At 31.5% G+C, this 11960-nt stretch overlaps 1 protein-coding gene across 1 annotated transcript; it reads right to left on the bottom strand.

Moving 5' to 3' along the window:
- Window positions 1-379: 379 nt before the first annotated feature.
- On the bottom strand, window positions 380-7416 carry LOC107448501 (astacin-like metalloprotease toxin 5). Its single transcript, XM_016063726.3, has 6 exons — window positions 7260-7416; window positions 6170-6240; window positions 4486-4561; window positions 3137-3251; window positions 1966-2141; window positions 380-625 (listed from the first exon to the last, which is right to left on the bottom strand). Exons 1-6 carry the CDS (start codon window positions 7312-7314, stop codon window positions 408-410), a joined length of 711 nt encoding a protein of 236 aa, XP_015919212.1. The 5' UTR covers window positions 7315-7416; the 3' UTR covers window positions 380-407.
- Between the last annotated feature and the right edge of the window lie 4544 nt (window positions 7417-11960).

Genomic DNA, 11960 nt, shown 5'->3' with positions numbered 1-11960 from the left:
GCACAGCTCGCTAAGTTCTGCTAAGAAAACTAGATTCTTATTTCTTAAGGTGCTCCAAAAGTATAGGTTTTCAACGGATGGTAGTGCTATAAACAGCATCAGTTCAAAAACTATAAACAATGTCACGAAATTTTTTTACACGTGACACCATTCCAATCTCATGCTAAGGTTGTTCTCCGACTGTGCCAAGTTATGGTTGTAAAAGGTAGCTATTTTGAAAATGCAGTTTTATAGTTTTTATTGCTGGCATCGGAGCTACCTTAAATTTCGTTGATAACAAATAATTAGTTTTTTAAGTAAGAGCGCTGCAAACCGCACATTACAAAATGTAAGGTAGTAAAATGATTCGCTGAAGAGTTGAGAGAAAAATGGGCCAAAATTTAGGAGTTTCAATTCATTTTATTAGTTTAACAGTAGAGTTTCTTCACTCGAATGATGTCGCTATTGCTCAGACCTGGCTTGTCAAATGTGTCGTAGAGTCGAACCCCCGTTTTAGCGACCATAGTCTTAGAGCGACCGTCTTTGGAGAAAGCTGTATTGCCGTACAACATGATGGAGTTGTAATCAAATGTATCAAGAATCAAGTTTTCGTGTGGCTTCATCAGGTGAAACTGCGTGTCCTTACCTGAAAGTAGTTAAAAAACACTGTAATCAAACCAACAAATAAACATTACCTTAATACCAGTTTTCAAATTTTTGATGTATTTCCTCATATACGTCACCTAAGCTATTGGACTTGTTATGGGTACGGCAAATTTTGATTTTTTTTCCCAAAGCTGTACATTTCAGTTGGAAATCGGAATGTACAGCCATGGGTAAAAAAGCTTGCCACAATCATGGCAATGGAAAGTGGAGTAGATAAATCCGTAACCTAATGGTGCATATTTTATTTACAAAGAGTATATACCGCGGTCAAACATGGATAAAGTAGCTTGTATAAATGTTGGTGGATAATTAAAGTTCCTCATCATACCATACTGGAATTTCAATGTTAGTAACATTCAAAATTTGTTTTAAAATAGACGCTGTCAATATTATTAAACCAAAAATGTATTAGTTAGAAAAAAAAAACTTGCCTGTAAATAACAAAAAGAATTCGCGTGCATTTTTTTTCACTCTCGGTGGCAATACTTATCCTACAAGCGATGTTAATAACTGAACATTTCCAGGTTCATTCTCACTTTTTCTATAAGCAAAACGTAATCAATATAGTAGATGCCAATTTCTTTTTGATATAGAGCTAGAGACATGTGTTTGGAAATGTTCACAAAGCTCAGAAAAAATTCAAATACAGTAGGTGCCAATTTCTTTTTGATATAGAGCTGGAGACAAGGTGTGTTTGGAGATGTTCAGAAAGCTCAGAAAAAATTCGAATCAAATCAGGGAAAATCAAATCAGAAAAAAATCAAATCAAATCAGAAAAAACTCAAACAAATTAGAATTAATCGTTGAGTCATCCGGTTACGTGACAATGCTAGAAAACACACAGCCGAGTTGTTACATGTCTTTATATACAGCCAATATAGGTAATTTACTTAAAGTGAACTGCTGTTCGAAGACAAAAGTGGAAGAGTCATCTGAAGGTGCAAAAGATATTTAGAGGGTCTTACTTATCATGATATTCTGCCAATATAAAAACTTTATTTAAAGATATCTATTTTTAAGTTTTAACTGCATTCAGAAGATAAATGTTAAATAGTTATATGAAGGTACAAATGATATTCAGAGGGTCATGATATTCTGCCAATATAGATACTTTATTTAAAGATATCTATTTTTAAGGTTTAACTACAGTAAGGAGACATATGTTAAAGAGTCATCTGAAGGTACAAATGATATTTAGAGAGTGTTACCTGTCATGATTAATTATAGTATTTTGCCAATATAGATAAAGGTTTACTGCTGTTAGAAGACAAATGTGGAAGAGTCACATAAAAGTGAAAATGAATATTTAGAGATTGTTACCTGTCATGATATTCTTCCAATAGATTATCAAGTATTCATCTCTGTCAGATCTGTTCTGTTCATGAAAGAACCCGAGAGTGTGACCCAATTCATGGACGATAGTTCCCTTGAACATGCACCCTTGTCCCAGAGAGACTTGCTGCTGACCTCCAATCATACCTACGTTGGAATAACACCTGCCCAAAAGAGATGCTCATGTTACCGCTTAAGTTTGAAAGACGCTAATATACATGTTGCTCAGCTAATGTGCAGATTTAGCTAGGGTGATCCGTTAAAGTGCGGAATCAAGAGTTTTCAACAAAGCGCGCATTAACGGTCTCTGATTGGTTAACGTTCAAAAATTTGTATCTCTCGATCTAATTTGCTAATTGCATTGACCTGATTCTTTAGATAATGAAAAATAAATAAATGAGAGTACATTAATTTAAGCATAAAGAATTATTCATGCTCCCTCAAAGATCTTAATTTGTATTTGACAAATCTGCCCCACTTCCTTCTATGGTGAAGGCTTCCTTTGAATCAATTTTTCCATTTCTAGAATAATCTTAGCAGAAGAAAGTTAGGTCCCAAAAAGATGCAATCCCAACAAACAGTACTTAAAGAGCCGTGATGGCTCAGGGGATAGAGCGTTCGTCTTCCTATGAAGTGAACCGGGTTCGAATCCCAGCGATGGCTGGTCGATACGAATTCCGCATCCGGCTTACACCGATCACAGTGTTGACGTAAAATATTTTCAGTGGTAGACGGATCATGGTCCCCTTGCCATCAGGCTAACCATGGGAGGTTCGCGTGGCCTTCCTCTCCATGTAACGCAAATGCGGGTTTGTTTCATAAAAAAGTCGTCCACGAAGGCAAATTTCTCCGAATACTTGATCCAGGAGTTCCCTTGTCTTCTGGATTGGGTTCAAAATTACAAGGTCGTTAGCAGTCGTAAACCCAAAAAATTGGGTCGGCTCTTCAACAACGGTTATAAACCAAAAAACAGTACTTAAAAAAAGTCGTTAACAGCATGTAATATATAACTCTATTTTATTATTGTAAAAACTGTAATTTATTGTAAAAATATTTCGAATGCAATTGTCAGGGACTTGTGGCTTATAAAAATTTAAATTTGAAAAGTAGTACGATGAACGCCATTTTCTTATAAATTTTAATGAAACGCTTTACTTACCCTTGCCCAGCAAAGATTCTGATGTAGTTTGCCTCAGTAGTTCGTGGTACAAATCGAACACACGTGTTATCGTGATAATTTTCCATGGCTTTCTGAATTTGCTTCGTATAACGAGCTAGGAGTCAAACAAAACATTTTAGCCTTTTCGGACAACACAGCATTGATGTTAAGCATATTCTTTGATATTAATTAGTAATAAAAATATATCATAAGAGAGAGGATGATAGTTAAGATTGGTCGGAAAAACTACATTATTTTTGTAGTTTTCAAAAACTATTAAATAAAAAAAAAATCTTAAAGAAATTAAGGTGTTGCTTAAGATATTTTTTAAAATTTCAATTCAAAGCAGGGTTGGCAAGTTTTTGCCACATGACAGTTTTTACCGGTTTATACCATGGTTTTTACCGTCATGTCAAAAACGTCAAAAACTGCCAAAAACCCATAGTTTTGGTAAAACTGTATTTTTTTTATATGTATATTTTTATTTGAGTCAACTGTTTATAATTTAAAATTAATTCATTTTTGGCAATAAAATTAGAAAAAAAGTTGTTAAAAGATATTTAAGAACAGATTTTTGCATTTTCCCAACATGATTATATCAAAACATACTATTTGAAGTAAAATATTATGATACTAAACAAAATTTTCAACATTTCCAAACATTATTTTGTTTGGCATATTACATTACTGAAGAATGTCAAGTCATTCTTAACTTAGAGTTTGTTAGTAGTTGCAAGTTTTGAAAGTTTTGTTTAGCTTATTTCTAATATTTAAGAAATGCCAAATTTTAAATTCCTCTTTTCAGTTCTTAAATTTATTAATAGTTCAAAGCTTTTTTGTTTCTTTGTTTATTTCTAGCAATTAAGAAGTGCAAAATTTTGAATCCTTTGTAAATCAAGCTATAATGATAAAGTAAGTGTCACTATTTTCAGTAAGTATATAAAATATATCTATATGAATGTATATTCATCTATAAGAATACATGTATATAGTTGCAAAATCAATAGCAATCATTTACAACATTCATTTATAAAGGCAATTATGTGAAAATAATATTTGTTTGCTACATACTATAAATTAAAGAAAACAGTAGGTTTTTGACAGTTTTTACCGGTAAAAACACGGTTTTTACCACTGTCATGTCAAAAACCCAACCCTGATTCAAAGCAAAAGAGATAAAAATAGCAGAAGTTGATTTTTTTACTATACATTAAATCTTCATAATAATATGAGTTTAAAGAATGAAGAGAGAATAAATAATGAAAATCATAAGAGTAGTTCCTAAGAATAGAAAGCTTATTAATATCGCTTAAATTTCAACTAATTTAAAATAATCTGATGTAACTTACAGATAGCATCATCAATGAAGTAAGGGACCTTTGCTCCGGGCCATTTTAGATGGGGTTGAGGGATGGCATTTCGATCCTGCAAAACACCCACAGCAAAATATACCATTTGTAAATAAATGTTTCACGGTTAAGTGATTTTCCCACTCTTCACACTTTCCCCTGTTTGTTACTATGGGTTTCGGCAAATCTTACCTTTCACCTGACGTCCCGCAGTGGCCTGATCGTTAAGACACTGTACCCAGCAGATCACCGAAGTCAAGCATCACTGGCTGCGGTCAGTGTGCGGATGGGTGACCACTTGAATCAGTCTGCGTAGGGACCGAGGGTGTGCGGTATGGGTCCTCGTTAAACTGTTCTACCGTAAAGTGCTCGACTTCGCGTGCAGGTCNGTTACATTAATGAATAAAAATTTACACATACCTTATTTGAAACATTTTAAATTTTAATTAAAAAACTAATTTAGTTTCCATGCCCGACGACCTGCGCGCGAAGTCGAGCACTTTACGGTAGCACAGTTTAACGAGGACCAATACCGCACACCCTCGGTCCCTACGCTGACCGATCCAAGTGGTCACCCACCAGCACACTGACCGTAGCCAGTGATGCTTGACTTCGGTGATCTGCTGGGAACCGTGTCTTAACGATCAGTCCGCTGCGGGACTGGAAAATTGCGTAGACTTGAAACTCCAATTCTATTTACAAAAAAGTACAGGCGGAGTCAAAAATAATTTCGTTTTGAAAGGAATACATCAAAACATAAGCTAAATGGATGAAGTAATTAAAAAACATATCCCAAAATACAAATGTAATGAACACAATTCGTCCCTTTCTCAAAGAAACGTATTTGATTATTGAATTAAATGCTTAAATGTAATTTACTAGACCATAGCATAAAATATTATATAATTTAGTCTCATCAAAATGTACAGATTGTGCAGTACATAAAAAAGAAAAGAAAAACATTCCAAATAACTTTTCTTCTAGTAGTTGAATTTTTGCGAACTAGAGTCAATCTTAATGGTACGAAGGGGTCACCACAAATATGCTAATAAATTAAGCACATTTCCATTTTAGACACAAAACTAAAAAAAATTAAAATAAGATCATTTCTTTAAAAAACTTTTTAAAAATTAACATTTTCTTTTAATCTACTTTAAAATCAATTTCCAGTAAAAGGAAATAATAATTTTATTTTTTTCACACTTAATCTGAAAACCTAATCACAGGACCCTCATGATTAGCTACTAGCTACAAATCACATGGTGTCTATTCACGTGGTTGCGCATGGCGTGATAACGTTGCAGATTTAAGAATTGGATTTATTATCACGTTGAATTAGATTTCGGATCAGATTCAATTGGATCCCTGCAAGCGACGTCACGCGTCTCAACCTTATTGGCTGACATACACGTGACGTTGTATTGCAAGTATCCAATTAGGACTGCTATAGCAACTGGATATTCTCCTAATAACCATGTGCCCTACAATTTCCGTTTTGGTGTAATAAAAATATAAATATTTTCCTTTCGCGTAGTTGATTTCAAAACCATAGTTTTAAAATTACTATAATTTTTTTTTTCAATATTTACAATCAATTTTACACAATATTAAGAAACTTTCGGTATATTAGGACGCAAATTATTTCTTTTTACAGTTAATTTCATTAATAAAAAAATGTTAGTACCGTCACATCAACTCCAAGCATGTCCCCTCCAAACAGATCTGGATTTTGCAGTGGTAAGTCACCAAGATTTACTAAAAATAAAAATAGACAAAAATTTTAATTAAAATTGTTAGAAGGAAAATTGAAGATCTAATATAAGAAATTGTTACAAATTTCAAGTTGAATATTGGAGTTAAGAATATTGTTTTAAATAAAAAGAGCTTAACAGAAAAACATGTGATTAATTTTCAATGAAACTTAAGTATTTGAAAATACAAAAAATTGAAATTGAAGAGCTCAGTAGAAAAACATGCTAAAAATAAAAATTGGAGAGCTTAGTAGAGAAACATGTTCGAAATAAAAATTGAAGAATTTAGTTGAAAAACATGTTATAAATAAAAATTGAAAAAAAAGAGAGGAAAAAAAATAAGTGGAAGAGCATGCAAGAAGAGGAAATGGAGAAACTTAGTGGAAAATGTATTTAAATAGGATAAAACGCTAAAAAGAAAAGAAAAAAACAAACATATTTTTCAGAATTTCTAGATCTTTCTACACATTAATGATTAAAAATTCATATTAACGTTAATTAAAATATTCTTTCACTAATCTCTTAGATTGTGAAAATTAAATTGCGGAAGTGGCAGAAATGCTTTACTAATACAATGTAATTTTTAATTAAAACTTATAATAACAAACAGCTTTTCTAGTATTTGTTTGCAATACAAATTTTGAAAGATTTAGTTTATAACTTTTGAATTTTGATTTGTGTATACATTATTTACTAAAACTTGATATTAATGCAATGTATTAATATCAAGTTTTAGTAAATAATGTATATTTAGTAAATAATGCATAATAGACTAAATTTCTTTTGCTGTTAAGTTGAAGTTGGGGAAAATATCAAAAATTTTTAAAAACCGAACTTTTTTTATAAAAGTGCTTTTTTTGCATTAACATTTTAAAACAAACATTTAAAATTCAAATGTTTAACATTTCAAAAACAAATTTGTTGCTAAAAAATAAATAAAAACACTTTTACTTAATTTTACATTGCTTAAACTAGTACGATTATTTAAACTAGTTATATTTAAAATAATTGATTTATACTGACCACTGAGATTTTCTAAGGCCGAAGCCAAGGTTAGAAAGGCAATAAAAAACAACATTGTAAGTTGAAATTGGCTTGACAACTGAAAGATTATGAAAACATGTTAGGCTTGGATTTCTCACCTTTTATCTCTTTAGTGCGAAATTATTTTTGTGTGAGAAAATTATCACATGTTTTCAACGCAAGCACCACATATTGCATATTTAATTTTATGCTTATTTCACACAATCTTTATTTTGCTTAAAAATTTTTTTGTTTAAGTTTTTTCTTTTACTAGGTTGGGTCTATAGGGCATCCTAAATTAGACAGACTGATTTCAGATATGTATATGGGAAAACAGTTAAGGTTAAGAAGAACAGATTAAATTAGGATTAAGATTAAATTAGGCTTAAGATTAAGTTAGATAGCAAGACATGCATTTTTCCAATATAATTTTCTGATTCTAGTTAATTTAATTTTGTATAGATGGCGTGACTGAAATTACTATTATAAAACAAAAAAGAATGATCAGAAGACACGTCATAACTTATTGCAACACGTGAAAATATTATAGTGTAATTTTCATTCATAAAAGATTTCAATTAAATATAGGTTTGATTTTTCATTGTTCTAAATTTACTAATCAAAACAATAAATTTTTAGACTAAAACTGTTATGTAAGAAAATTTTTAAGAATAATGTCCTTTTTTTTAAAAAAAAAAAGTTAATATTATATAAATCCAAGATTTCTCACGATTTTTTTTTGTACAAAAAGAAAGATTTCCACGGTATTTTCACCTAATCATAATCTGATTCTCGGTATTTAGCTTTTAAGTGATTCTGTTCTGTGATATTTTGTCAGTATTTCTACAATATTTCGTCCACGTGAGATTCTTTCTCACCCAATTTTGTTCGCAAGAGATTCTGTCTCACATTTTTGTTCGCCTGAAATTCTATTCCACAATATGTTGTCTATTAGAAAACTTGTCCCAAGATATTTTGCTCGAGTGACATTTTGCATCACAATGCTTAATCAACATGATATTTTGTCCAACATTATTTTGCTTACATAAAATTTTGTCCCATAATATTTGTCCACTTGAAATTATGTCCCATAATATTTTTGTGCCCCCGCTAGTCTTTCTCAATTAAATGAATATGTCCTTTAAATCGTTACATTATTTTGAAGACATGATGAAATTTCATTTTGAACGTACAATATAAATTGCAAATTCTGAAGAGTTGTTTTATTACAAACAAACATGGAATAATGTTGAAGTATTCTAACGAATGATCGGCAGAAATCGCTAATTTAGGGGCTGTGATCGATAAAGTGCTTAACAACTTATCCGATAGTGTTACGAATAGAATATGTAATCTAATGCAAAAGTGTCACGACCGAAGATTTCTCTATCCATAAATTAGACCGAAAGCGTTACGGACTGAGTATGTCTGGTCATAGTCTATATAGAGCAAAAATCTGTGCTTAGAAACGTTAGTATATGTGATGGAAAAAATTTGCTGATTGAAGAATTTATTATTTGTTGAAGATGTTTACTGATGCATTTTCAATTGTTCATTATTTCATCCCAGAGTGATACAACTACATATTAAACATCATAAACTATTTAAATGACTTGATAAATAAATAATAACATAATAATTAATGAATAATAATTTATACTAAAAAAACAAAACTAAAATTATATAAGACACTCATTCTGCCCGTCTTGCTATACGGAAACGAAACCTGGACTTTAAACCTTGACGTACAACGCCCGATAGAAACGTTTGAAAGAAAGATACTTAGAACTATCTTTGGTGCCATACCAGAGGGAGGATGTTGGCGAACACGGTACAACTTTGAACTTTATGGGCTCTATAAACATCCTCAAATTATGCAGATAATCCGAAGCAACCGACTAAGATGGCTCGGACATATATGGAGAGGCTCTGAAGATAGCCCTGTAAAAATTGCCACCTTCAAGAACTCTCAGGGGTCCCGCTCTAGAGGTAGACCACCTACTCGATGGCTCAAAGACACTGAAAACGACCTCAAAGTCCTGAAACTTAAGAACTGGAGGGGAGTTGCCATGGACAGAGGGAGCTGGAGAAGGCGTGCTGTTGAGGCAGCCAAGGCCTGCAAAGGGCTGTTGCGCTCCTGAAGAAGAATTTATACTAAATAATAATGATAAATAAATAATAATTGATAAATAATAACAGTCATTTTATAGTGGAGCTCCAAAGTAAAGAGGATTCTTCATTATTAATGTACATAATAATTAATAAATATACTGAATTTTAAAAATGGCTACAGGACGCCTCCGTCTATGCATCAGTCAAAAATACGAGTGTCATGTATACATCAGACTAGTTTTCGCCAAGGATAGTTAAGGAATGGCATTGGCTATTAATTGATTGAATTTACTGCCAAGGCTCTTTTTCTTAGCCTTACACATTCAAATGTGTTGGCGGAAAATAGAGTGCGAAAAATAATAGAGAATTTTAATGAAATCGAACATTAGCAACCATATAACGGTGTTCGAATTCTATGCAAATGTGTTTAGGAGATGTAGAAGGAATCTCTATAAATAGATTTTATTCAGCACACAATTCAAGGTTGTGGTATTAAAAAATTACTGATTATATGAATGATTCTTATTTTACCGAGAAAGGGATAAATAGGATGATAAATTCGTTTTTAATTATTAGAAAATATGTTATGCATATTTTAGCCGGACAGTATCTTTTTTGAATATCTTTTTGAATGCCTGGTGGAGGCCTACATTTTGATGTTAAAAAAAGTATTTGAACATTTAATGTATAATTTTCAATCAATTGTACAAAACATATTCATAAAGAATTTATTGTTTAAGGCTCATGACCATTTTTTGGAATGATTGAAATAATGATTTCAAATAAAATTTCTTATTTATACAAACAAATGCATGCACCAGGTCAAGAAACCGAAGAATTCCTTTCTAGACAAGTTAGCGTGTACAACTTACAGAAGAAAAATTCTTTTTAACATCGAATGCAAATTAATACTATTTATTTCGTTTGTTTTGTGTTGAAAAACAAGTACGCATTAATTTGTCCTGATCCTCTTAACATCGTTATCTATATCATTGGAAAAAGCGCTTGCAATAGCGCTTTATAAATAAGCTATTTTTTAAAGATTTATTTTAAAATAATTATGACTGATTAATAGTTTTAAATGCTAATGTCCCCTGTCTATATCTCTATGTTATATAGACGTCAAATTTCAGTGAAAAATGCTTTTTTTTAGGTATGCCACACAGGTCAAATTTTTTATGTGAGGACTGCTATAAAAAAAAAAAAANTAGTGGCCCAAAAAAAAAAAAAAAATTATAAATAAATATTAAAATAAAATTTATTGGTCAGTAGGAATTTTCAATAAAATAACGACATGCTTAAAAGTACTTTAATTCAAAAATGTTTAAAAAAATTATTTTTAATTATTTAATAAAATTTTTCTTGAAAAAACTTTAATATTGAGAAAGATGGAAAATGTTTGGCTTCTAAAATGAACTAAAGAAGGTTAGCAATGAGGTGTAAGTGAAACGAGCTTTGTAATAATAACTTAGCAGTAAAGAGATATGAGCAATAATAGTGCTTGAATAAATTAAAACTTATTCGTTTTATTATTTTTTTTTAATGCTATGCTCTTCGTAGAATCATTTTCATCAAAACAATTTAAAAAAAATAATAATTTGTTTAAGCATGACTTTCAAATGATTTAGCTCAAATATTCAATTACGAAAGAGTTTTTCGTAATTGAATAAATTGTTCCGAATTGGATAAATTCCTTTTACCTTAGCATCGTTATAGAAAAGCATAATTTATAACTTTGGTATTTAACAATAAGCATATTGTAGTGGTTGGTACACTAGAGTACTAACGCCACCAGAATTATAAATGTGATAGAATTCGATGAACAGATACCACTCGTTGGTTCAATGCTGTTTTTGTGAGAAGCCTGCACAGCTGTATAAAGATCACCGTACTTTTAAATGCCGATCGTGAGAGCTGTATTAAGTTCACGATCGTAGTCGCTCCTGTGTTGCCACTAGCAATCGCGTGTATACACGGCGACGTTGTGTGCGATTGAGACTGAGTAGCAACAGTGCGAGGTGTTGGATAATGTCGCAGTCACACGTCAACTGTTCAATGCGGGCCATCTATCGAAGTAGGCGTATTCAAATCGAAGTGGGAGTTTCTGTCGAGGTAGAGCGTGTTCACATCGCGTCAGAAGGTCACCAGTATAAGGATAGTAGTTATCGCCAATCTTCATCACCCAACATAGAAACGAGTTAACATGTCTTATATACCAGTGAATTGGAATTGTATTCTTGTAGTGGTAGATACACTACACATATAATTAAATAGAGTGTTAGTTTTGTGAAAATTCCTTTCATAAGTAATAGTTCAAACAATGGATTTTTCTCTTATAAGGAAGTTGAACTTCTTTTTTTTTTGTGAAATTATATAAATTAAATATTTATTTATAGAAAGAACTTGGTGCCTCAATGCAATTTATTCTTAAACTCACAAAGAATCTTTATTGTAATAGAAAAATACATTTAAACGGAATATATTCTAATTGCTTTTTCAATTCACATTTAAAAAAATAAGTCAGATGTTTAAAATTCGATTTCTCAGGAGCTATTCACCAGATTTCATTCATATTTCGTATTTTAGTCA

The sequence above is a fragment of the Parasteatoda tepidariorum genome, chromosome 3 (genome assembly GCF_043381705.1).
Source record: "Parasteatoda tepidariorum isolate YZ-2023 chromosome 3, CAS_Ptep_4.0, whole genome shotgun sequence".
Classification (NCBI taxonomy): Eukaryota; Metazoa; Arthropoda; class Arachnida; order Araneae; family Theridiidae; genus Parasteatoda; species Parasteatoda tepidariorum.
The sequence above is the reverse complement of the archived record's forward strand: the minus strand, read 5'-3'. Positions and strand labels throughout refer to the sequence as shown.

Bases quoted from the DNA above. Each gene is read 5' to 3' on its own strand.
- LOC107448501 (XM_016063726.3), bottom strand. From the start codon at position 7,314: ATGTTGTTTTTTATTGCCTTTCTAACCTTGGCTTCGGCCTTAGAAAAT. The intron at 3,252-4,485 runs GTAAGTTACATC...TTTGACTCCTAG, and splicing joins CTTCATTGATGATGCTATCT to CTCGTTATACGAAGCAAATT. The intron at 626-1,965 runs GTAACAATCTCT...AACTACTTTCAG, and splicing joins TTGGAAGAATATCATGACAG to GTAAGGACACGCAGTTTCAC.